The sequence below is a fragment of the Lissotriton vulgaris genome, chromosome 5, assembly GCF_964263255.1.
Source record: "Lissotriton vulgaris chromosome 5, aLisVul1.2, whole genome shotgun sequence".
NCBI lineage: Eukaryota > Metazoa > Chordata > Amphibia > Caudata > Salamandridae > Lissotriton > Lissotriton vulgaris.
In genome coordinates this window covers 1,592,985,286-1,593,011,020 of record NC_141693.1, presented here as the reverse complement: position 1 = coordinate 1,593,011,020, position 25,735 = coordinate 1,592,985,286, and the positions used below count along the sequence as shown (strand labels likewise).

The following is a 25,735-nucleotide window of genomic DNA, read 5'->3' as shown; positions in this document are numbered from 1 at the left end:
TAGAATCGTGCATGGGGTGGTCACTATTGTAATATTGTCTGATGTGGTCATGATTACAACACAAATAATATCAGTAGCACAGGATGACTTTTATAAGTAGCTCTTATCACAGAAAAGTTTGGAGACCCATGGGTTAAAGTATTGGTAATGTCATGCAGACAGCTGTCCTACCATGCCAAACCAGAAGGGTCCCTTCAAGTATGTAGTTGGCAAAACTCAACCGAGCAAAATGTTCCTATGCAGGACAAACAATAGTGAGGAACGTCACCTAATCATGAGTAGGGATACAAAATAAACAAAAAAAGTTGCCCAATCATAAACAAAAGTCTGACCCAAAGCCCACTCTGTGTGTATGCAATGTATTGGGAATAATAGTTATGGCCAACATGTCTTCAGAGACTTAACAAAAAAAAAAAAAAAAACATTCTCTAACAAAAAGGAACAATTTAAAAAAAAAGAAACCCAAAACATAACAAGCATTGGAAATGCAATAGGTCTCGCATTAGGAAAGTTTGAGCGATTGGTATTGTAAATGACACTTTTATTATTTATGTGTTGGTTTTGAAAATAGCAAAATTAATAGCTTTGTCAGTTACAATGTCAATAGTTTTAACTTTCGCAAATGTGACACCTACAGCATTTGTAATGCAATGTGTGTTGTATTTACGTGACTTAGATGTATTGATATTACAAATAACAATGGCTTTTAATTTTGTAAATAATTAATACTTAAATAAAAGTTATTGTAATTTATAATGGCAATAGCTTAAACGTTTGTAAATAACTTTTTTGAAGATTATGTTCAGTGTATTTTATTGTGACAAAAATCCAAGAACATTGCATTTGCACCTACACACACACAGAGCCACACACACACACAGACACACACACACACAGACACGTGGCGGTGGTGGATCTGGGGGATATGGTGGTGGTGGATGTGGTGGTGGTGGTGGATGTGGTGATGGTGGATGTGGTGGTGATGGTGGTGATGGTGGTGGATGTGGTGGTGGATGTGGTGGTGGATGTGGTGGTGGATGTGGTGCAAGTTGTGGTGGTGGATGTGGTGGTGGTGGTTGATGTGGTGGTGGTGGATGTGGTGGTGGTGGATGTGGTGGTGGTGGATGCGGTGGAAGTGGTGGTGGATGTGTTGGATGTGGTGGTGGATGGTGTGGTGGTGGATGCGGTGGTGGTGGATGCAGTGGATGTGGATGTGGATGTCATGGTGGATGTGGAGGTGATGGTGGATGTGGTGTTGATGGTGGATGTGGTGGTGGATGCGGTGGTGGTGGTGGATGGGGTGGTGGTGGTGGATGGGGTGGTGGTGGATGGGGTGGTGGTGGGTGGGGTGGATGGGGTGATGGTGGGTGTGGTGATGTGGTGGTGCATGTGGTGGTGGATGTGGTGGTGATGTGGTGGAGGTGGTGGTGGATGTGGGGGTGGAGGTGGTGGTGGTGTTGGTGGATGTGGTGGTGGTGGTGGATGTGGTGGTGGTGGTGGTGGATGGGGTGGTGGTGGATGGGGTGGTGGTGGATGGGGTGGTGGTGGGTGGGGTGGATGGGGTGATGGTGGGTGTGGTGGATGTGGTGGTGCATGTGGTGGTGGATGTGGTGGTGGTGGATGCGGTGGTGGTGGTGAATGGGGTGGTGGTGGTGGATGGGGTGGTGGTGGTGGTTGGGGTGGTGGTGGTGGTGGTTGGGGTGGTGGTGGTGGTGGATGGGGTGGTGGTGGTGGTGGATGGGGTGATGGTGGTGGTGGATGGGGTGATGGTGGGTGTGGTGGATGTGGTGGTGCATGTGGGGGTGGATTTGGAGGTGGTGGTGGATGTGGTGGATGTGGTGGTGGTGGATGCGGTGGATGTGGTGATGGTGGATGCAGTGGTGGTGGTGGATGGGGTGGTGGATGTAGTGGTGGTGGGTGTGGTGGATGTGGTGGTGGTGGTGGTGGTGCCTGCATGCGAGGGTGGATGGGTAGAAGTGGCAGCACACAGAGATGGATGAAAGTGTGAATGGGTGGATTTATAGAAACTGGATAATTTCAGATACAATTTATAATAAGAGGCGCTTTGCAGGCAGAGAAGGTAGCATTTTCTATTGCCTCAGAAGACATGGTTGATAAGTAGCTCCATCGCACTAGTGTTAAGATAATTTTGAGCCTTAATATTTTTTAATAGATCGGTTGGGAAAATCATCCATCTATAATACCATTGAACGGTGTAATTATTCTAAAATGGACAGTTCTTTTTCTAAGCTAACAAATCAGCCACTCATTAAAATGCAATTCCTGTACATTTTACATGTCTCCGCAATTCGAAATAGAAAGAAAGCCGGGTGGCAGAAAAAAATGACGTTTTCTAGCCCAGAGTCTGTCTGTAAAGGTGTTAATTCTATAGCCAAAACGCCCGACTACAGTTGCGAATTGCATTAGAAACCTGGTATGAAGAAGCCATCGGAGCAGTTCTCAAACGACCCTCCCAGAAAAAAATATATATACTTTCGAATTAATTGGTAAACACAACAAGCGTACACATGGCGGAAACAAAGTTATCGAGGTAAAGCTTTGTAAATAAAGGGTGCAGTCTGTAACACTTACCTCGAACGAGAAGTTTAAAACAAAGTAGGGCAACACTGTATCACCCTATCCATGTGCATTTTAGCAACTGAACGCCATATATATACGAATTTTGCATATATAGGTTCGAGTTTAGGCGTACATAAAATGTTGCGTTAAAGATTCAAACTGCATCTTAATCCACTTAAATAAAGTAAGAACCCATAATTAAAAATAAAGGTCACACAAAAACTCTTAATCAGGCGAGGTTGGTGAAATTACATCAGCTTGATTCACCATAAACACTTTTTTAGCAAATTAAATCAAACGTAATTTCCCGAACCGCCTGTGTACTGCAGCCTCTGTTATTGTGAAATAGTAAATATTTGCTAAGGAGTCAGTCCATGAAAGGCCGCCGCGCTTCGGCCTGATGAGAGATCAACATTATCAGAGCGAGGACGGTCCAGGCAGGGGCAGTCCTCTTTTCATATCCAACGCCTCTAAGATATAGCACCCGCGCTTAGATGCTCGCTGACAATTGTTCACGTGCGTTGAACAAACATGCTCTGTTGTTCATATTCCGCAGCTGTTCCAGCCCCAATCAAACAATAACACAGGGTAAAATGTGTCAAAGCATCCAGCATGGCCTACCCTTGGCTGGAGTTTGTTCCACTCCACGCGCTTTAGCTCTTGCTTGACACGGACTTTGTGACAGAAGTATTTTTTTCTGCTAAACATAAATAAATAAATAAACACAAAGTAAATAAATTAAAAAGGCGTCTCTCACACTTCATTCATCGCAAAGAGCTTGTACAATGCGGTAGTCATCACGCGCGACATGGAAATACTCCCCACATAGGATAACAAGTATGTGGATCAAAAGAAAAGTGTGATTTAGTTCCAGGGGGAGGGGGCATATTTACAAGGCCGGGAGAGAAAATAAAGATAATAAATGAGGCGAGAGTGGAGAAGATAACGAGATAGACGAAAGGAGGGTCCGGCTGGGAAAGAGGCTAAAAGGGCTGAAAGGGAGGGGAGAATGCACGTAGCACATTCCAATGAAGTCTGGTGGGGGGCGGGGGTGGGGAGCAGGCATATGGTGTTTGAGTGAGCAGCCTTTGATGTGCGAGCGAGTGGGAGGGAACAGCAGGGGGCGGAGAAGCAGATTGCCTTCAAGGCAGGAGGCAGGCAGAAGGCTCAGGCAAGCTCGTGCACGAGAGCACATGCACTCGTGAAAAACCTCTTTTTTGGGCTCATGGTGAAACTCTTGGTTTCACTGCTATAGACTCGTCCTATTCCATTCCTGCGGAATGGAAATAGGCCGAGACCTAAAAACGAATAAAACAAGTATCTGGCTGGTTATGAGCTCAGGGTACCACTAGCCACCATCTCAGAAACTTGAACTCAGTTATATTCACACGGTCTTATCTACTTTTACAATAGAAAGAAATTAAACAGTAGGTCCTTGTACAGCATGTGCATCGTGCTATAAACTATAGTCCCATAAAAGAACCACTTACTGTGCACTATGAGGTATAGTCAGCCAGACAGCCTAATAAGTGGATCTTGTAAAAATATAAATAATGGCCACACACATTATCTGCTCATTCGGAATCTGTAAAGTTGGTATAATGTACTTAAGGCAGCCTAGGCACAGCCAGCTCAATTACAAAGGCCTTTATATTCAGTCACCGTAGCACTTCATCCTCGGTAGTAGGGAGGTCAATGGGCAAGGTTGCTCGGTTCCTATGATGAACCTCCTGCTTAGCATGTCTTTGAAACTCCTTTTCATCCATATAAGTTGAGCAATTCAGTGTCATTGTTATGCAGAGGATTCAGAAAGTATCCTAAAACTAAGTAGCAACACCAATCCCAACCCTGCACAAGCTGGAAAAAATTTACAGAAGACCATCACACCTCTGCCCTCATCAGCACTCCACCACCGACTATGTCAGATACAAACATCAGAGCACACAACCTCCACTGCTGGATCACGAACTGCGCCAACACACTCGCCCCCCTCAAGAAACTCCAAGAATCCAGACCCACCTGCAGATGACTCGAAAAGACATGTAGGAACAACAAAACCCCGAAAACACGCTCAGCCTACAAAGCAGCCACCACCGCTCACCCCAACTCATCAAATTCACAAGGAAGAAATCCCTCAACGACAGAATCCTCACCAACGCACACAACAATAAAGAGGTCTTCTCCCTCTTCAAGGAATTTGCCATGCTCTGCAATGAAACAACAGACGTCCCAACCTCCCAAGACTTCAGCAACAGACTCCGCACCTCTTCCACCACAAGATCAAGATGATCTACGACCACTTTGACAACCAAGACCACCTCACCGCTCCAGCTCCCCCTCATGCGACGCCACCCAACAGACCCTGTTCAAATAGATCCCTGCTCACAACAGAAAACACCTTCAAAACCATAAAAAGCATCCACTATCGAGCGCCCTCAGAGCCCTGCCCACAACACAATTTCCACAGCCATCTTGGCCATCGCACACTAACTACTTCGGACAATTAACTGCTCCTTCGAGACTGCCACCTTCCCAGACTGCAAACACGCCAAAGCCAACCGTCTCCTGAAGAAATCCTCTGCGGGCCCGACGGACCTCAAGAACTTCAGGCCCATCTCCCTGTATCTCTTCGCAGTCAAGGTCATCGAAAAGGCTGTCAACTCCCAGCTAACAAACTTCATCGAAGCTATCCACATCCTGGACATCTCCCAATGCGGATTCTGAAGCAACCACAGCAACGAGACCGCCCTACTCGCTGCCACTGATGACATCTGCTCCCTCCTCGACCAGAGCAAAAAGGCAGCCCTCATCCTACTGGACGTCTCGGCTGCATTCGACTGTCTCCCACCACAACCTAGCCACCGGACTCCATGACGCTGGCATCAGCAGCAAGGCCCACGACTGGATCCGCTCCTTCCTCACCGGCAGATCTCAGCTGGTCAGACTCCCTCCCTACGTATCCTAACAGACAGAGACCAACTCTGGAGTGCCCCAAGTCTCCTCCCTCAGCCCCACCTTCTTCAACGGCTACATGGACCCCCTCACAACCATCATCAGGAACCACGGGCACAACATCACCTCCTACTCTGCCGAGGCCCAGTTGATCCTCTCTCTCACCAACAAACCCAACATCTCTAGATACAACTTCCATGAAGGGATGAAAGCTGTCGCCACGCGGATGAAAAACAGCTGCATGAAACTCAACTCAGAAAAGACAGAAGTCCTCATCCTTGGCACCACCAACTCCACAAAAACGACTCCTGGTGGTCCTCCGCCTTTAGAAATCCCTTAACCCCGACACGAAACCTCTGCATCATACCAGACTCATTGCTCACAATGAACTGCCAGATCAACACTGTCTCCTCGACCTGCTTCAACACCCTCTGCATGCTTCGAAAGACTTTCAGATGGATCCCAACTGAAACCAGAAAAACGGTCATGCACGCACTCTTCAGCAGCAAACTGGACTACGGCAAAGCTCTCCACACCGGAACCAACAAGAAACTCGTTCACAAACTCCAGACTGTCCAAAACACCCCAGCTAGAATGATCCTCGACATCCCCCCTCGCAGCCATATCACCGAACACCCAAGACCTCCGCGATCTCCACTGGCTTCCAGTCGAAAGAAGAATAACCTTCAAACTCCTCACCTACGCATACAAGCTCATTCGCAACACGGACCAGCACACCTGAACAGTCACTTCTCCTTCCACGCAACCAAAAGACACCTTTGATCAGCCCAGCTCTCTATAGCCACCGTCTCACGTATCAGCAAGACTAGAACGGTAGAAAATTCATTCTCCTACCTTGCAGCCAAAGCCTGGAACACCCTGCCCCTCCACATCCATCAATCTCCCACACTGCCCCAGTTCAGCGTCTTGAGGCCCTCACTGGTGAGTTGCTGCACTTTACCAACCCCTGACTGCCTGACTGAATCTAGCTAGCCAAACTTAAACAACTGTTTAATGGATACTGAGCAGGGATGAAAGTAAACTGGAACTACATGCATTTAAGACTAGGCTGAACCCCTCTAATTTGGCCATGGTTCTATCTTCACTAATATTTTAATACTACAATAGCGTTGGTCCCGTGAATGTAAAATATATATATGGGGTTGGGGTAGCTTGAGAATTGATAATTGACTGAGAAGGATGTACCATGTTACAACGCATACCGTTACAACTACCTACCATTACAACGCGACCATTACAATGCATACCATTACAACGCATAGCGCTTTGGGGTGCTGGATAGTGGTAAGTATAATTTACTATTCTAACTCCAGTCCCCGTGGACCCTAGGGAAGGTGTTGGATAGTAAATTATACTTATTCCCTATCCTATAGCGCCCCCCAGCGCAATGCGTTGTAATGGTATGCGTTGTAAAAGTCGCGTTGTAATGGTAGTGCGGAGTAACGAATGCGTTGTAACAGGTGCATACCGACTGAGAAGATATGCAAATACCTAAAGACCTGCTAAAAATCAATCAAAACCCAAGTAAGTAACATGCTGAAAACCTATCAAGGACAAAGAAGAAGTGGTTCTAATATGTGCAACACAGAGCAAGTGGAAGATATCTGTGAACATGTAGGCAACGAGGCCATGTAGTGAGTGAAACTCTCCATTGTTAGCAACATGAGGAGGTAAACCAGTTCTTCGTTTTTTTCTCTGTTTTTCATGTTATGGGATGAATATTACACATAGTTGACAGTCAGTATTAAACTGAAGTATAAATCTGACATGTAGCTTAAATAAACATTACCCACGGATGACATTGTATTGTAATATTTATATAGCACGTATTAACCATATGTAAGGCAATGAAGTGCTTGCCTACATGGATAGCATGCTACACCATGTAGGGTTTATTGTTGAAAGTTTGTTGTATTTGTTTTGATCCTAGGTGGGAAGTGTCTTCATGTTGTGTGTGATGATCACTGAGGTGCAGTTATCATGTTTTAGGACGCAACACTCTGCAGTGTGACGGTTGTAGAAGTGTGAGAGGCAGGCACGTTGATTATGGTTTTAAGTAAGTGGGCAGCTTTTAGCAGCTCTGCAGGCCTATAAGGTATTTCTAATGTTTGCAGTCCACCTAGCTGAACTAGGCGGGCCTGTTCTGAAATATTTTGTTTAAAGCTTATGATCCAGAACAGGCATAGACTGGAGGAAGAAAATTGCAGAGAGAGATCTGCTGGCATGCACTTTGTTAATAACATCCCCATACCTAGGTGTCATTTTGGGTTGTCGAAAAGTAGTCATAGCACATAGGTTGTTGGGACCTGTAGTGTGGATTAAAATTAAAGCCCTCAATTGGCCAGCAGCATGTGGCAGATCTCTTAACTTACTCCATGCCTGTTCAGATGGTGATAGGTGGCTTAATTGCAGTGGATTAGTAAAGTACTGGCTGATGGACATGACCATAGCAGTTTTATCTTATGTGAGTGCAACAGTGTCAAGCGGTATAAGGTAATTATTATGCAGCCCGTATGAGCTACAATTTACTACCTGGCCACTGAATGTTATGGTATTACAATTAGTGTAGGCTAAAAGGATTATTTATTGTATTGTAAATGCACGTATATAGTGCTTACTACTCATGATGAGGTACAAAAGGGGGTGGTGATGGACGGAGCATCTGAATTAATCAAACACTCACACCCAGTCAAAAGATCTGGGTTTAATCCATCACTGTTCTTTATCCCACTCTGCCACCCCAGTTCAGACATGGCTATATGCAAATCAGTCTTACCCTGTGCCTCATGGGAACAGTCCAGCCCGAACAGCCAAGCCATGTCTTCCCTGGACCAGAAACAAGCTTCCAAGGACCGGTTTCTGGCATTCCAGCCGTCTTCAGACCGGCTTGCTTGAATCCAGTGGCAAAGTGAGCAAGGGACTCACGTCTGAGCATACCCTGCCACACTTATGGCGGCCAAAAGCGGTAATTAACCCTTGCACCCCAAAAGCCAAACACACCCTTAACCCTAATATTAACCCTTGCACCCCAAAACCCAAACTCACCCTAAACCCCAAAATTAACCCTGGCACACCAAAACCCAAAAACACCCTGAACCCCCAAATTAACCATTGCACCCCAAAACCCAAACACACCCTGAACCCCCAAATTAACCCTTGCACCCCAAAACCCAAAAACACCCTGAACCCCAAAATTAACCCTTGCACCCCAAAACCCAAACACACCCTAAACCCTAAAATTAACCCTGGCACCCCAAAACCCAAACACACCCTGAACCCCCAAATTGACCCTTACACCACAAAACCCAAACACACCCTGAACCCCAACATTAACCCTTGCACCCCAAAACCCAAACTCGCCCTAAACCCTAAAATTAACTCTGGCACCCCAAAACCCAAACACACCCTGAACCCCCAAATTAACCCTTGCATGCCAAAACCCAAACACACCCTAAAACCTAAAATTAACCCTGGCACCCCAAAACCCAAACACACCGTAAACCCTAAAATAAACCCTGGCACCCCAAAATCCAAACACTCTGAACCCCCAAATAAACCCTTGCACCCCAAACACACCCTAAACCCTAAAATAACCATGGCACCCCAAAACCCAAACACACCCTGAACCCCCAAATTAACCCTTGCACCCCAAAACCCAAACACACCCTGAACCCCCAAATTAACCCTTGCACCCAAAACCGAAACACACCCTAAAATTAACCCTGGCACACCAAAACCCAGACACACCCTGAACCCCCAAATTAACCCTTGCACCCCAAAACCCAAACACACCCTAAACCCTAAAATTAACCCTGGAACCCCAAAACCCAAACACCCTGAACCCCCAAATTAACCCTTGCACCCCAAAACCCAAACACACCCTGATCCCCAATATAAAATTAACCTTGGCACCCCAAAACCCAAACACACCCTGAACCCCCAAATTAACCCTTGCACCCCAAACCCTAAAATTAACCCTGGCACCCCAAAACCCAAACACACCCTGAACCCCCAAACCCTAAAATTAACCCTGGCACCCCAAAACCCAAACACACCCTGAACCCCCAAATTAACCCTTACACACCAAACACAAAATCACCCTAATATTAACCCTTGTACCCTAAAACCCAAACACACCCTAAAATTAACCCTCGCACCCCAAACCCAAACATGCTCTAAACTCTTAAATTACACCTGGCCCCCCAAAACACAAACCCACCCTCAACCCTAAAATGAGCATGTACGCCCTAAAATCCAAAAGCCCTACAAACCCCCAAACTGTTTATGAATGCGGAAAGCCGGGAGGCGCTGCTGTGATTGCAAATGATACTTTCTGTACCCCCAGGCTGCACTTCCTTCATAGAGTATTTCCATAAACACATAGGGGCAGATTTACAAGCCCCTTGCGCCACTTTTGCGTCACTTTTAACATGGGAAAAGTGACGCAAAAGTGGCGCAAGGTTCTTGTAAATCTGCCTCATAGTTTAGTCAGTGGAATCCAATTGTTAGACTCATTAAACAACTGCGGACAGACCTTCTCATGGCCCGAGGAATAGGTCTTGCAAAGGAAAACAAGCTTTGTCGTCATTGTGACTGCCGAATTCACTCCATCACAATACTACAATACATTTTTAAAAAGCACAGCTGCCTCGAACACAATACCAAAATCACCTACTGTAAACCAACAGTCTGCCTGCCGGCTGGCAGGGACTCGAACCGCAGGTCCTCAATGGAGAGCAGCTCTCTAACCTTTGCATATATCTGAAGCCGGAGGATTCCTCTTGCAAAAGTTTACGCACATCCGGGAGCGCCGGAAGTGACGTCATTGTTCTGCGGCAAGATCGAAGACCGTCGTGAGTGCAATGGAAAAGGGACCGATGGATTGGCATCGGTCTCTTTATTTTCCCAACTCCACTTCCATAATCGATTCTAGCGTATACTCAGGTAAGTGCTGCAGTCCATCGGGACAAGCTCCACGCTATATCTGCACGCGCCCATCCTGGGTCAGAGCCCCCATGCATAGCGCTGCCTTTATTAAAAAAGAGCAGCATCGATCCTCCGCTCTCGGTCCCAGCTGCTCAATTTCCGTCCCAGACCAGCTTCCTCATTTTTCGGAAAGCACGAGTTTTCATTAAGGGGCCAAATTCAGACGCAGCTCCCTGCATGTGTGTGCTTCGTACGTGTTATAACGAATGCCTGTGCTGCAATGTGTGTGCATTATGTGTGTTTGATATTTGTCTGTATCAGCCTGCCTGCTTGTTTAATATTCACCTTTTGTGTTTGAGCATGTGTATTTTTTGTGTGACGTAGTGCGTGCCTGTGTAAGTTGTGGAAAATTGCAAAAAGCCTAAACAATGTGTTTTACAGCAAGTTCTTCGCCGTAAGGAAAAATAAATCACTACCCGTGTATTGTAGGTCCCATGTTGGTTCCAAGTGCACCTGCGTGTATTCTAGATTCTCGACCAAATGGAACAGTTTTCGATCTACTGAAAAGTTGTCAATCGCTAAACGCATTTATTTATGTGAATACTGTATATTGTTGAGCATTACACCCCAAAACCCAAACACACCCTGAACCCCCAAATTAACCCTTGCACCCCAAAACCCAAACATACCCTGATCCCCAATATAAAATTAACCCTGGCACCCCAAAACCCAAACACACCCTGAACCCCCAAATTAACCCTGGCACCCCAAAACCCAAACACACCCTGAACCCCCAAATTAACCCCTACACACCAAACACAAAATCACCCTAATATTAACCCTTGTACCCTAAAACCCAAACACACCCTAAAATTAACCCTCGCACCCCAAACCCAAACATGCTCTAAACTCTTAAATTGCACCTGGCCCCCCAAAACACAAACCCACCCTCAACCCTAAAATGACCATGTACGCCCTAAAATCCAAAAGCCCTACAAACCCCCAAACTGTTTATGAATGCGGAAAGCCGGGAGGCGCTGCTGTGATTGCAAATGATACTTTCTGTACCCCCAGGCTGCACTTCCTTCATAGAGTATTTCCATAAACACATAGGGGCAGATTTACAAGCCCCTTGCGCCACTTTTGCGTCACTTTTAACATGGGAAAAGTGACGCAAAAGTGGCGCAAGGTTCTTGTAAATCTGCCTCATAGTTTAGTGGAATCCAATTGTTAGACTCATTAAACAACTGCGGACAGACCTTCTCATGGCCCGAGGAATAGGTCTTGCAAAGGAAAACAAGCTTTGTCGTCATTGTGACTGCCGAATTCACTCCATCACAATACTACAATACATTTTTAAAAAGCACAGCTGCCTCGAACACAATACCAAAATCACCTACTGTAAACCAACATTCTGCCGGCTGGCAGGGACTCGAACCGCAGGTCCTCAATGGAGAGCAGCTCTCTCACCTTTGCATATATCTGAAGCCGGAGGATTCCTCTTGCAAAAGTTTACGCACATCCGGGGGCGCCGGAAGTGACGTCATTGTTCTGCGGCAAGATCGAAGACCGTCGTGAGTGCAATGGAAAAGGGACCGATGGATTGGCATCGGTCTCTTTATTTTCCCAACTCCACTTCCTTAATCGATTCCAGCGTATACTCAGGTAAGTGCTGCAGTCCATTGGGGCAAGCTCCACGCTATCTGCACGCGCCCATCCTGGGTCAGAGCCCCCATGCATAGCGCTGCCTTTCTTAAAAAAGAGCAGCATCGATCCTCTGCTCTCGGTCCCAGCTGCTCAATTTCCGTCCCAGACCAGCTTCCTCATTTTTCGGAAAGCACGAGTTTTCATTAAGGGGCCAAATTCAGACGCAGCTCCCTGCATGTGTGTGCTTCGTACGTGTTATAACGAATGCCTGTGCTGCAATGTGTGTGCATTATGTGTGTTTGATGTTTGTCTGTATCAGCCTGCCTGCTTGTTTAATATTCACCTTTTGTGTTTGAGCATGTGTATTTTTGTGTGACGTAGTGCGTGCCTGTGTAAGTTGTGGAAAATTGCAAAAAGCCTAAACAATGTGTTTTACAGCAAGTTCTTCGCCGTAAGGAAAAATAAATCACTACCCGTGTATTGTAGGTCCCATGTTGGTTCCAAGTGCACCTGCGTGTATTCTAGATTCTCGACCAAATGGAACAGTTTTCGATCTACTGAAAAGTTGTCAATCGCTAAACGCATTTATTTATGTGAATACTGTATATTGTTAGCATTACTTGTGTCCTTTCAACTTGTAGTGAGCTTTCATTACTAAATGAATGTGTGCTCTATTGTTGAATCCTGGTCACGTTCCCCAAATTCTGTAGTGTGCAGAGCAGCACATCTTCTAAAACACTGGCAGTTTTCATGGATGCGTTTCAAAGCATAAGGATAAGTGCTTCAAATAACTTAGCCGTTGTAATGCTGGTTCCTTATTTTGTTTGCTATTTGTGTAATTGAAAGGGCTGGTTGCCTGTGGCGATTGAGGTTTACCCCCTATTTAGGAAACGTAGTCAGACGCATTCCAACATCTTGCAATATCTACTTTCGCAAAACTGGCTATCATTCTGGTTTCGTTCCATGTGCATGCAATGTTTTTAACTCGTTTGTATATATTATTGAGACCGGGCCAATTACGTATTCCCTGTTTGCGCTAATTTACCTTGACCGCTAAGATCTCTGTATAAATGAAGCCGGTCTTGTTACATCTGCCACTCTGGCAAAACACTTATAAGGTCCCAGAGGGGAGACCTATTGGCTATGCCAATGCTTTTGCTTTATGTATTTGTCATTGTAATGTCTTTTTGTTTCATTTATAAAGCCGTTACATATTGCACAATTAACGTACTACTAGCAAAGCTAATACCATTAGCTTAATAAAAGGTGAAACCTATTGCATTTTTAACGCTTGTCCTTTCATGTTGGGGTGCCGGTGGGCAGATGGTAGCAGGCATCTGACTCCCTATGCATCTGTGGGGATAGGTAACTTTCCCGTCACAAACCCCGTGTGAAAGTTCACTTATTGATAGTTCTTCTATTTCTCTCACAATGCCTCTACTTTGCTATTACTATATGCCCTGAGCAGCAAGACCTAAGCATACACTCTGGCTCTCCAAAAATAAAGTTGATTATTAGGTAATTTCCTCAATGGCCTTCAGTGCATGCCCAAACACTTCTTTGTAGTCCAACATCTAGGCACATTAGATAGAAATTGCACCAGGTCAGTGTACTTTTTGGGGTGCTTTTCTACAATTAAATCTGTTAATCAGTTTGATATGCTTTGTATTTTACCTCTGAAACCACATACAAACTAATTCCTGATTTTTATATCTAGCAGGACATAATCATGGTTTCATTCAACGTCCTGTTTTAGGTCTCGCCTGTCGATGCGCATGCGCATCGAGCTTGCGAGACTATGGGGGCTTAAACAGTTTTTAACCAACTTGCAAGGAATCGTGGCGATTCCTTGCAGTGCCCGTGAAATTCAAGCTCAATGCGCATTGATCTTAAAAGCGCGTGCACATGCCCCCAGCCGCGTATTTTCCCTCAGGCGCACTCCTCCCACACCCCGCTCCGCCCCCTCCCCTGCCCGCCGTGTCGCATTTCTCCTCCCCCCTCCCCTTCTCTGCCTTCCCTCCGTCTTGTCTCTTTTGGCCCCCCTCCTCCTCCTACTCTTCCCCCCCCCCTCCTCCTCCTACTCTCCTCCCCACTCTCTCTCTCACAGCCTCCCCCAGCTCCGCCCCCTCACTTCTTGGTTGCTAGGCCGTGCCTCCCCTACTCTCCTCCCCCCTCCTCCTCCTACTCTCCTCCCCCCTCCTCCTCGCATAGGAGTGTTTACAAAAGCAGGAAAAAACGAGCTCCTTACGAGACACCCACACGGGTTTACAAACTGAAATTAATGTATTTACCCTGCCTTCTACATTGTACAGCGCCTCCCACATTTATGGGGTTGAAGCACTGCTCTGCCAATATTTGCCGTGACTCGGGCTATTGTGTTATACAAGGCTAATAATAAAGCAGCATTAATGCGCTTATTTTGAGGTCTTGTCATGAGCTGCAGTGCGTGGATTCTGCTTTTCATTAGCGGGTATTTGTTTAAAGATCTGTCGAGGCGACTCTGAACACACAAAGTAACCACAAACTAAGCAGCCGGTACGCAATCTGCGGGTTTTTGCTTTTCCTTATGAGTACCAAACCAACCAACAACAGGCAGACAGGGGTGCAAGACAACAAACACAGTGTGATCTCTGTACCGACAACGAACTACTCCTTGTGAAAGCTCCACTCTGGATCACAACTACAAGGACACGGTTTACGCGCAGTCACTGGTTTATTATGACAGAGAAGATCATGAGTGAATGTTGTACCTTGAACACCGCGTTTTCCGTGCGTCTCGTTATTAACTAGTCTCTACCCATCAGGTAAAGGAGAAACTCTAGTACGTGTGCATTCAGCCAAAGTGGCACTGTCACAGGGACATAATCAGCGTCTTGGATCAAGCAAGTGCATGCTTTGGTTTTTCATCGCGTGCATCAGCACACAGCTCCCGTGAGCATTTACCCAGGCACTTCAATGGGTCAAGCAAAGTGCACGCACTGCTCAATGCAACCTAAATTAATGCATGTGAGGGAACATCCGGTCTTAGGTTAAGCCCTATTAGGATGCTTCGAATTCTAGCAAATAAAAATGGTAACAAATATAAAAGACAGTAAGTCCAAGACTCTCCTAGATGCAACTAAAAGCCTCGTAAAGAGTTTACCACTAGCTACTGGGGAGTTTATTTAAAACCCAGTCTCTGCCCGAGTCTCCTCCACCACCCCCACCCCCTCGCAGCTGTTCTGCCTTTCGCTTTACTCTCGGACTTTAAATGCAGGAGATTCTTGTCTGGCACCATACGCATCTCTTGGGGTCTCTTATTTGCGAAGGTAGTCACAGTCATGCAAGGCCGACGTGCATTAGGCTTTTTAAACAGTAACAATTATAACTTCTGATGAATTCAAATGACTACACATTTCAGGTGGGGAGTTTTTAAAGCTTCCACCCCAAACACTGCAAACAGTGCCACATCGTGGTAACTGTGCAGCACTCCAATATAAGGTATGTCAGGAGCTAAGACTCGCACTTCCCTTCCCAACCACTCTGGGTGAGGACGCATGCTGCTATATCCACGTTTCTGGTTATAAAAGCCTTTTTAGGTCTCGCCCCCTCCCTTCTCCAACCCCTCCCCACTCTCTCTCACAGCACCATCAAAAAACCCCAGCCGACAGTGCAATAGGTCTCGCAGCATTTGAGTTAGAGCTTTTAGAAATGTTTATGGCTTTTTTTATTTGTAATTCTTTAGCATTGGCTACAGGAAACAAAAATGCTAAAGATTTACAAAAAAAAAACATAAACAATTCTAAAAGCACTAACTCTAATGATGCGAGACCTATTGCATTTCCAATGCTTGTTTCACTTGCGATCATTCTGTGTGTGTTCGAAAAGATGGTGACTTCCTGCCTTTGGACAATCCCGGGGAAGTTCTTTGTAAATGGCTGGTCGAAAATCTAGATGAAGCTGGTCGGCCAATCACCGAAGAGAGAGATTTTAAAGCTATGATTCTGTTCCAATCATCTGGTAAGCACAATAAGTAAATCTTTATAATAAGTTTGCAACTGCAGGATTACGGTACAAATTACCAACCTGTTTCAGTAAAAACCTACATTTGTGATTGATTAATCCAATAATGGACAGTAAAAATGAACATGCATGTCCCCACATATGCCTTGGATTGCTCTCCAGAGACAAATGTAACACTTATGAAAAGGACTGAAACGTTTAGCTTGTGGCACTACTATAAGGCAGCCATTTTTGGATAAACTATTTTATTTAGGCAACTTTTTTTCAGGAGGTTCAAGTTCAGGCTTACAATGTGTACTGTCTATTAAGGAAAACTTACTTACTTGGTTATGGATAGATTGTACATTTGTCCTTTATTATCAATACCTCTTTATTTAAATATTATGGCTAGAGCGTGAATATATATTGCAAGTGGTCAATGTGTTTTTATCTGTTTTGAAGTTTATATGTAAATATTTTTTTTCTCTTGCTTTTTTTTTAGTGAAGAAACAGTGTCTAATGATTCAGGATATTTTTCAAGAGCTAATTGCAAGCTATTCTGCCACAACAGAGGGTCTAAAACAGGTGTTACTTCAAAGGGCACTGGAGGAAAAGCAGATGTTAATGGACTGTGGCAATCGGGGAAGCGCTGGTAGACTTAAGAGTGGGTTACGCGAACTACAAGAGGAAGAAATTGCAGAGAAAAGATGCAAGGACAAAAAAGCCAAGCAGAGTGGACTGGATTATATAAGAGTTGGTAAGAAAGCTCATGCTGAAAGCATAACTTCTCAGCCTGGTGATGCAAGTTCGCGGATGAGTTTGCAGAAACTTGAAAACCTGGACCTTTTAGCAGGGATGGCTAGTGTCCTTCATCAAAAATCCACAACAAAAAATGACGCATCAGAACGCGAAAATGAACTTGTTTGGTGTCCCCGCTTGAATCCAAATATCAAGGACAAAAACATGCCTCCCTTTCACCACGTCATCCTAGAGCATGGGTACTCATAGTACAGCCCGCGGGCCAGGGGCGGCCCGACAAGCCATCCCTGGCGGCCCACGACCTTGCAGACATCCTACCAATGTATTTTTTTTTTCTTTTAAAGATTGTCTGCTGCAGCGCGACTCTGAGAGTCTCTGCTGCTCTGTGGGGGCCAGGGTCGGGCGATTCTCACTTAGCCAGAGTGGAGCTCCAGGGTCCTAAGATGAGGTGGAATACAACAAAGCCTCATTAGCATTCAAATGGCCTTTAACGACCTGTGAAGTGCTTGGGGGCGGCTGTGTGTGTCAGGAAGCTGTCTCACCCGGGGCTGACACACAGGCAGGGCGAGGTGACAGAGGGAGGTCGAGGGACATAGACAGAGGGAGGGATGGAAAGAGAGGGAGACAGAGGGGAGAGGGGGAGGGAGAGGGACACAGAGAAAGGGAGACAGAGGGAGGGCGGCGACAGAGGGTGACGGAGGGAGTGAGGGTGACGGAGGGAGTGAGGGTGACGGAGGGAGTGAGGGTGACGGAGGGAGTGTGGGCGAGGGAGTGTGGGCGAGGGAGTGTGGGCGAGGAGGGAGACAGAGGGAGGGAGACAGAAGGAGGGAGTGAGAGAGACAGGGAGAGAGGGATCAAGGGAGGGAGAGAGGCAGCGAGAGGGATGGAGAGAGCGAGGTAGCGAGGGATGGAGAGAGCGAGGTAGCGAGGGATGGAGAGAGCGAGGTAGCGAGGGATGGAGAGAGCGAGGTAGGGAGGGAGAGAGCGAGGTAGCGAGGGAGGGAGAGAAAGAGGGAGGGAGGGAGAGAGAGGGAGCGAGGGAGAGAGGGAGATAGATGTGTGTATGCCGGGTGTGGTGGTGCAGTTGAAGAAGGCATCCGCTGCAGGGACCTGTGATCAACCTCATGGTCATAGGTTTTTTTGTTGATCTAGCCCCGCCCCCTCCCCCACTGACCCCACCCCCACCGGTGCGGCCCTCGGAAACAAACCACACTGTAAATTTGGCCCCCGGGAGAAAGTTTGTGAGTACCCATGTCCTAGAGTAATCAACACTCTTTCTGAAAATATAATGGGGCCATTCTGATGTAATCAATAGCCATCCTGAAGCTGTCATAGGATCATCCAGGAATAATCCACACTCATCCAGAAATTGTCATGGGATCATTCCAGAGTAATCCACTTTCATCCTGAAGCGGTTATAGGATCATCCTGGAATAATTGACAGTCATCCTTTAATTAGCTAGAACCCATCCTTGAGTTGTCAATTAGTATTCGTGGAGTTGTAAAAGGTAATCACTCCCTGCCAGTAGAAGTCATCATCAGAACACCATCCTACTGTAGTTTTTGTGATGAGTCTAGGTTCCTCATCACATTTACATTTTTCGTCCTACAGGCATACTTCAGGATGGCTTGGGATGACTTCCCCAGATAATTGCAGGAATAGCCTGACTGTAATCATCAGATGAATCCAGAATGACTCCAGGATGATCTTCCTTTTCGACATGGGATTGCAAAGCATATTGTTTGTTATGGCCCCACAAATGTTTTTAGTACTATGAAAAGGAAAAATGCGACCTTCTGTGAGCAGTTACAGAACGTTGTGTTTTTTTAAGGAGTTTCTAGATGACCGTGTCCAAAAAAGAAACCATTTCTAACGTTTATCGGGCAGTTTCTATATTACTACGCTATAAATTACCAGTGTCACATAGAAGGTACTGAAATTTCACACTTAAAATACGGAAACCAAGTAAATTGTCACATAAGCAAATGAAAATTTAGCAGCTAAACAGCTACTTACAGTGACCATCCGTGAATCTAGCCTCATGTCCGTAGCCGGTATTTTAACGCATGCTATTGGTTCGTAACGTTAGTACTTCCGGTCACTTAACACCCAATCTCACGTCTTAACGCATTCTGGGAGGGAGCGGTACTGTTAATGTGTAAAGTGGCTCAGGATTGGATCATTTGAGACCAGGGGCGTAGCTAGGGGGGGCGGCACTCTTTTGGGGACGGCGGCCGCGCGTCACCAACCCTCGCGTTGAAACGTAACGCAGCACGGCACCGTCCACTCGTGAGCGCCCCCCAGCACCACTATCACTGGTGGGGGCCGGGCCGGGCGGCAGGCTCACGGCCTGAACATGCCTGCAGCCAGTCTGCTCTTTATTATGTTGAGTTGCGAAAAGCTGATTGTTACTGGTGTCTGCCTCGAAGCAGTGGCATAACACAGGACCCTCGAGCTGTATGGGCCCCCTGAACGGACTCCCAGAACATGCAAGGGCGGGCGATTTCCATACAGTCACAGTGCAGTCAGCAAAACGCGCTCTGTGCCTTGGCAGCCGAACGGGGCACTTTGATATACAATCAACACCTGCAAATCTTGCCTCGAGTGCCCTAACTATGAAGCGAACGAGGTGGGAGAGACCAGTGTGTACGTGAATACCCACAAATGTTTGTTGTATAAGTTAGTTCACATGATATTACAGTCGAAGGAAGCCTTCCTATCCCAATTCTCGTAGACATAAAAAAAAAACTATTCCGTGTCTTGACAACACATTCTTTTTTTTGTCTGTGTAAAGTTGATAATTACTCCCCCCACAGAGCACAGGATACAGGTCATGTGAAGGAACAGGGATTTATTTCCATAAATGCAAGTTCGCTATTAAACAGAGCGCCGAGCGTCTAGCTGTCCCCAGCTCCGGTCGCTTCTGCCGATTGCTGCCTTCGCGCACTTTCACTCTGTCTCGCGCGCATGCGCCGGCGTTCCGCTCTTGCTCCGGCGCGGCACGTCATCACGCCAGGCGCCGGAGACTAGAGCGCAACACCACATATCTCCCTCTTTTACCAATAACACAACAACAATAAAAATTCCAGTTCAATAGTCACTCATTTCATAGTCTTTGAAACGAGGGGGCAGGGTGACTGCCCTCCCGCACGGGTTTGTCTTACCGGGGTGAGCTCTTCCCTGTTACTTTCACCGGGGAGACTTATGTCCTTCTGTGTGTTTTTTTCTTTCTCCCCAGCCGGGGCCATGTTTGTCTCTGCTCCTTCATCCGTTCGTGATTCATCATTCCCTTCATTGCCCTCTAGGGCAGGACTTTCCTTCCGCCTCTCCTTACTCATCTCCATCTCTTCCACTCTCTTGGTTTGCCTCTGATCCTCAGATTCTTCTTCCTTGTCCGTCGGCCACTGGATGATCCTGTTGATCTTTGCCATGCGGTCTTGGGACCACACTCTCCCATCGCTGAGCAAGGCCGCTCTACCTTACACGTCTTGAACCTGTAGAGGTTTGCTGTTCTTGCTTTCGCCTTTCTTTTGGAGCGTTGGGAGCTTAACTCTAACCTATTCCCCCTTTTCCAGGATGGTGTCTTTGGTGTTGTGCCTCTTGTTGTAATGTGCAGCGTACACTTTTTGGGCTTTTTCCAGGTTGTGTTGTACCACTGCTGGGGACCATTTACTTGTCATTGTTTTTTCTCTCCATACCACATTGTCTTTTGTAAATGGGAACCTGCCTCTCAGGATTTGGAAGGGGCTGTATCCTAGCACCGTCGGTGTGATACTGTATGCCCACAGCATGTTTTGAACTTCCAATTCCCAATCTTTTCCTTGCATTATGGCAGCCTGTATGGACCCCATCAGTACGCGGTTGAACCGTTCCACTTGGCCATTACATGCGGGATGGTATACTGCCGTGTGTTTAGACTTTATCCCATTCCTCTCCATGTACTTGTTCCATTTATCAGCGGTGAACTGTGGCCCATTGTCACTTAATATCGTCCTCGTTATCCCTTCCCTCAAGAACAGCGAGGTGAGAAATCTCAACACTGCATCCGTGTCCATGGATTCTTGCACATCTATCTCGGGCCATTTGGAGTATTTATCTATGACCACGCACGAGTATTTGGCTATACCTCTGTTGTCGAGGACAGGACCTAGTATGTCCACTGCAATGTCTTCCCATGGGTTCTGAGGTCGCTCAAATTCCCCCAGCGCCGGCCTCAGTGGTCTCAGTATTTTATCCGCTCCCTGGCATTGGACACATTCTCTGACTTGCTTTTCTATTTGACTGTCCATTCCCGGCCACCAGTACATTTGTTTTACTCTGACCTTCGTTTTCACGATGCCTAGGTGACCTTCATGAAGTTGGTTCAGTAGCAACGGGATTAGAGTCACTGGAGGTATCACTTATCGCCTCGGTACATGAAAATGCCTGAGTCGCTCATCGATAATCCCTCCCATATCTCATAGTACTTTCTCAGGTCCGCTTTGAGGTGCCGTTTTTCTGGCCACCCAGAGACGAAGTATTGTTTGACCTCCTCCATTTCGCTGTCTTTCTCATACGCTAGGGCCCATTCTTGCCTGCTGATCGTTCTCTCCGAATCGGCCATTTCTGCCACCATCTCGTCAGTGTCAGGTGGGGCCACTGGTGCGTCCTCCATGGCGGAGGCTCTGCTCAAATAGTCCGCTACTTTGTTCTGTGTGCCCGGCAGGTACTCCACATCATATGTGTAATCCAGCAACTTGAGTGTCATCTTGGCGATGCGTGGGGTGGCTGTGTCATGGCCGCAGGATGTCAACACCTTAACCAATGGTTTATGGTCAGTTTGTAGTTTAAAGCGGGTGCCCCAAATGAATTGCCTGAATTTTCCCATGGCCCATGTGACCGCCAGCATCTCTTTTTCGATGACGCTATATTTCTGCTCGGTCAATATGGTGTTGCCTGTTCGGCCATATCCATGTAGGGGTACTGCTCCACTTATTTCGTTCTTCAGGCCTTCAAATTCTCTCTATGCTTCTTCGTCCCATTTAAACGGCGACTTGTCCCTGATGAGTTGACGAAGTCTATGAGTCTTGGTGGCAAAGTGTCTTACAAATTTACTATAATACTCCGCCATTCCGAGGAATGACCTCACTTCCTCCTTGTTGACGGAGGCTCTGGCATCGCAAATGGCTTTCACATTCTGCCTTTTGGGGGATATTCCTTGACTCCCTATTTCATGACCTAGGTATGTGACGGAAGACATGCCCAGCCTGCATTTACTTCACTCGGCGGTGAGGCCTTTTTCTTGTAGTACTGTCAGCACCTTTGTCAGTTTGTCATGGTCCTCTTGGCTTGTTCCCATGATCAGGATGTCGTCCTGAAAGTACTGGACGCCTGGTAGGTCCTTGAACAGACGGTGCATTAACTTCTGGAACACCGCGGCTGCTGAGGCCAGGCCAAACGGCATTCGACGGAGCTGATAACACCCGAAGGGTGTGATGAACGAGGTTAGTTTTCTGCTCGATGGGTGCAAGTCAATCTGATGATACGCCGATGTTAGGTCAATTGTAGAGAACCATGATACTCCTTTTGTTCTTGCCAACATTTCTTCGATCCTTGGTAGGGGAAATTTCTCCACTATTAAGCATTTATTGAGCTCGCGGAGGTCCACATATAAACGTACCTTGCCATTGGGTTTCCTGGCTACGACCAAGGGGGCCAACCATTCCGAGCTGTCAATCGGTTCAATTATCCCCTGGTCTTCTAATCTCTGGAGCTCCTGCTGGACTGCGTCTTTGACGGCAATGGGGATGTTCCTGACCTTGTGGGACACCGGGCGGGCATCCTCCTTGAGGAGTATCTTGTGCACGAACTTATCCAGTTTACCAACCGTGCCTCCGAACACTTTAGGAAAGGCCCGCTTCAGTTTGTCTTGCTGTGGCCAGCGGCTGTCTTCGGTTAAAAGGATCTGCTCCTTGCCCCCTGGATCCAACTTGATTCCCAGGTCACCTTGGTCCCTCCAGCCTAGCACAGATGGTCCCCGCTCCGCCACATATAGCTTGCAGATCGAATTTAGAGGTAGATTGGCGAACTTCAAGGCGCCGAAACCCACCATGGGAATTGCGTTGATGGTGTATGAAATGGGACGGATGTCTGGCGGGTCTAACTTCGGATCCAGGGTGGGCACACAGTCTTCTTCCCATACCGATCGCTGTACTATGGAGTAAGGAGAACCTGAGTCAATAGCAATGTGCACTTTCACTCCTATGAGCATGTCCGTGCCCGGCTTGTCGGAGCGCTTGCCTGTCACCTCCAACACCTGGTCTTCAACACATAAAACCATGTCGTCGTCTTCCAGGTCTTCCTCCATTTGGTCCTCCGACAGGGACTGCCCTATGCACTTCACCATGGATTTCTTCCCTTTCTTGCGGCATACTTTCTCAAAATGGCCGACCAGGCCACAGAAGGAGCATCTGGCGCGAAACGCTGGGCACCGTTTGTCTTGCGCAGAGTGTGCAGTACTCCCGCACCTGTAGCAAGAGAATTTACTGTCCGTGGGCTGTCTACCTGGAGATGTTTGCTTCCCAGTCCACCTAGAATCCTGCTTCCTTTCCCCCGTGGATCCCTTTTGCTTATAAGCTGAAGGAGCTTCGTCAATTTTATTGACCATCTGCCTCTGCGTGCTTTCTTTCTTGGCTGCGTCCGCGCAGCGTTTCGAAAGTTCTGCTTTCTTCACCATGGCAATTACGTCTTTGAGCGACACTTCTCCCTGTGCCCACAACTTGTCCTGGACCGACTTGTTTGTGGTGTGCATGACTATTTGGTCTTTGATGTATTCGTCCTGTAGCTGCCCATATTTGCACGTGATGGCTAATCGTCTCAAGGCTGCCACGTAGTCATCTATCGATTCTCCCTCTTCCTGCTTTCATTGCTGGAAGTTGTACCGGTCGATGGATACGCATACTGCCGGTCGATAGTGGTTGTCAAGGTCTTCCAGAGCATTCTTGAAGACGTCATCTTCCGTGTCTGGTCTCTCTTTAGGCACGATGTTGGCGAACACACGTACACCTTCCGGGCCCAGGTTATGCAGTAGCAACCTCTTCTTCTTCCTAGAACTGGGGAATAGCTCGCCGTTTTCATCTTCCAAGGCGTCCACATAGTTCTTGAAATACTCCCTCCAGTCCTCCCATTTCATTAGGGGTTCACCTGGTCTGGGTAGGAAGGGGATGGGTGCCGTTAGAGCTGTTGCCTGGTTGCTCATTCTGGGCGCTGTGCTGGGCCCACCGTCTCGGCTCCCTGGGCTACCAGGTGCGCTGGGGTTCCCTTCTCTGTCTGAGTCGTCGCCTTGGCTTTTGGGACTGCCCGGTGTTCTGCTAGTTCCACCTCGTGTGGCGCTGGGGAGGTGTGCTCTACCCTCCTCCCTGTCACTGTCCCTTCTTTCTGCCAGGGTCTCAGCTACGTGCCTCTCTGCGCGCTGTGCTGGTTCTGACTTGCACTGATGTGGTTTGGTGCCACGTGGTTGCTGGCTGCTGTGGGTTTGCGCTGCTGCCACACTCTGTTGCGAATAGCGCTGCTGCTCTGGGCGAGCTCACCTTGAGGTGCCCTTGTCAACAGTCTCCGACCTGCTGTAGGCGTCTTGTCCACAGAATTCGCTTCTCCTGTGCAGAATCTGCTTCTCCTGTGTGGCTGCAGGGGGGCTAGTGGAGTGCTCCCAGTCCTCGTCGCCACTGTAAAGTTGATAATTACTCCCCCCACAGAGCACAGGATACAGGTCGTGTGAAGGAACGGGGATTTATTTCCATAAATGCAAGTTCGGTATTAAACAGAGCGCCGAGCGTCTAGCTGTCCCCAGCTCCGGTCGCTTCTGCCGATTGCTGCCTTCGCGCGCTTTCACTCTGTCTCGCGCGCATGCGCCGGCGTTCCGCTCTTGCTCCGGCGCGGCACGTCATCACTCCAGGCGCCGGAGACTAGAGCGCAACACCACAGTCTGTATTTTGCACTAAGTGCAGTGCGAACCTGAACCACAAAAAATGCTTTAAAGTAGCACCAGTCACGTCACGTGGCACTGTTCAAAATCAGTTTTTAGGCCGAGGCAGATTAGAATACTGGAATGATTTGCAGATCCAATGTCCTCATGGCCGCTGTGCCCGCATTCTACCACACATGTGTTATGCTAAGGCCTCACGTACTGGGAAACATAGCTGAAGTTGAATTACTCTGGGCTGATTAGAAAAGTCGCTGTGCAAAACAAAAAGAGGAAATATGTAAATGGAATGGTTTCGGAGGTGCATAAATTCAAGTTTCTACTAAGTAGAAGTGAATTGTTTTTACCTATGTGCTTGTTGTGGTGCTACACACATCATCTAAAGTCGGTAATTTGCATGCTCTATGAGGCTTCAATCAGCCCGAGTTTCTGTTGAACATACCTTGCCAAGCATTTGATATATGCACATAACGGCTCCTTCTCAGGCCGGAGACTCACGATTTTATTAATGCCAAAAATGTCTGTATTGTAGCTGTCGCACAAGCAGCTATAGATTTTTAACAGCAGGCCAGTGAGCACATAGTTGGAAGTGTCCTGTCTAATTTGCAATGCTTGCTGAAAAGTCTCCATTCAGCAGAGCACAGTCTCAAACTGCATTCATTCTTTTAGTGTTATCCATTGTTATTTCGACTTGTGGAACCTGCCGTGAGGCGGTAACACTGCTCCTGGGATAACAAACCCTGCAGCAGTGGAAATTACCTTTGTGTTATTATTCCAATTTACTAGGGTACACTGAGAGCCTAAACAAGGCCAAGTATACAAAAAGATGGTGCTGACCACCCCGGAAGCAGCTGCAAGAAGCTGGGCTGTACCAAGTCTGTCCACACCAGTGCTTAATTTGCAAACAA

At 47.2% G+C, this 25,735-nt stretch overlaps 2 protein-coding genes across 4 annotated transcripts in view; one reads left to right on the top strand and one right to left on the bottom strand.

The window, feature by feature from the left end:
• Nucleotides 1-10,396, bottom strand: part of NGDN (neuroguidin) — a 69,228-nt gene extending 58,832 nt beyond the window's left edge. Inside the window, exon 1 of one of the 3 annotated variants that reach the window (XM_086923719.1) lies at nucleotides 10,303-10,396. The gene's annotated coding sequence lies outside the window, so the exon portion shown is untranslated. Of the gene's footprint in view, nucleotides 1-10,224 lie in introns of all 3 variants that reach the window. The other 2 variants (XM_086923720.1, XM_086923718.1) reach the window with 2 other exon arrangements.
• A 5,621-nt stretch (nucleotides 10,397-16,017) lies between these two features.
• Nucleotides 16,018-21,782, top strand: LOC147716766 (uncharacterized). Its single transcript, XM_086923717.1, has 3 exons — nucleotides 16,018-16,125; nucleotides 16,610-16,864; nucleotides 18,479-21,782. The coding sequence occupies exons 1-3, from the start codon at nucleotides 16,104-16,106 to the stop codon at nucleotides 18,502-18,504; spliced, it is 303 nt and encodes a 100-aa protein (XP_086779843.1). The 5' UTR covers nucleotides 16,018-16,103; the 3' UTR covers nucleotides 18,505-21,782.
• The last annotated feature ends 3,953 nt before the right edge of the window (nucleotides 21,783-25,735 follow it).

What these genes read in the sequence shown, in the direction of transcription:
- LOC147716766 (XM_086923717.1), top strand. Translation starts at nt 16,104, where the DNA reads ATGATTCTGTTCCAATCATCTG. An exon ending in GATTCTGTTCCAATCATCTG is followed by an intron (nt 16,126 to 16,609) that starts GTAAGCACAATA and finishes CTTTTTTTTTAG; the next exon opens with TGAAGAAACAGTGTCTAATG. An exon ending in ACTGGATTATATAAGAGTTG is followed by an intron (nt 16,865 to 18,478) that starts GTAAGAAAGCTC and finishes TTCGTCCTACAG; the next exon opens with GCATACTTCAGGATGGCTTG.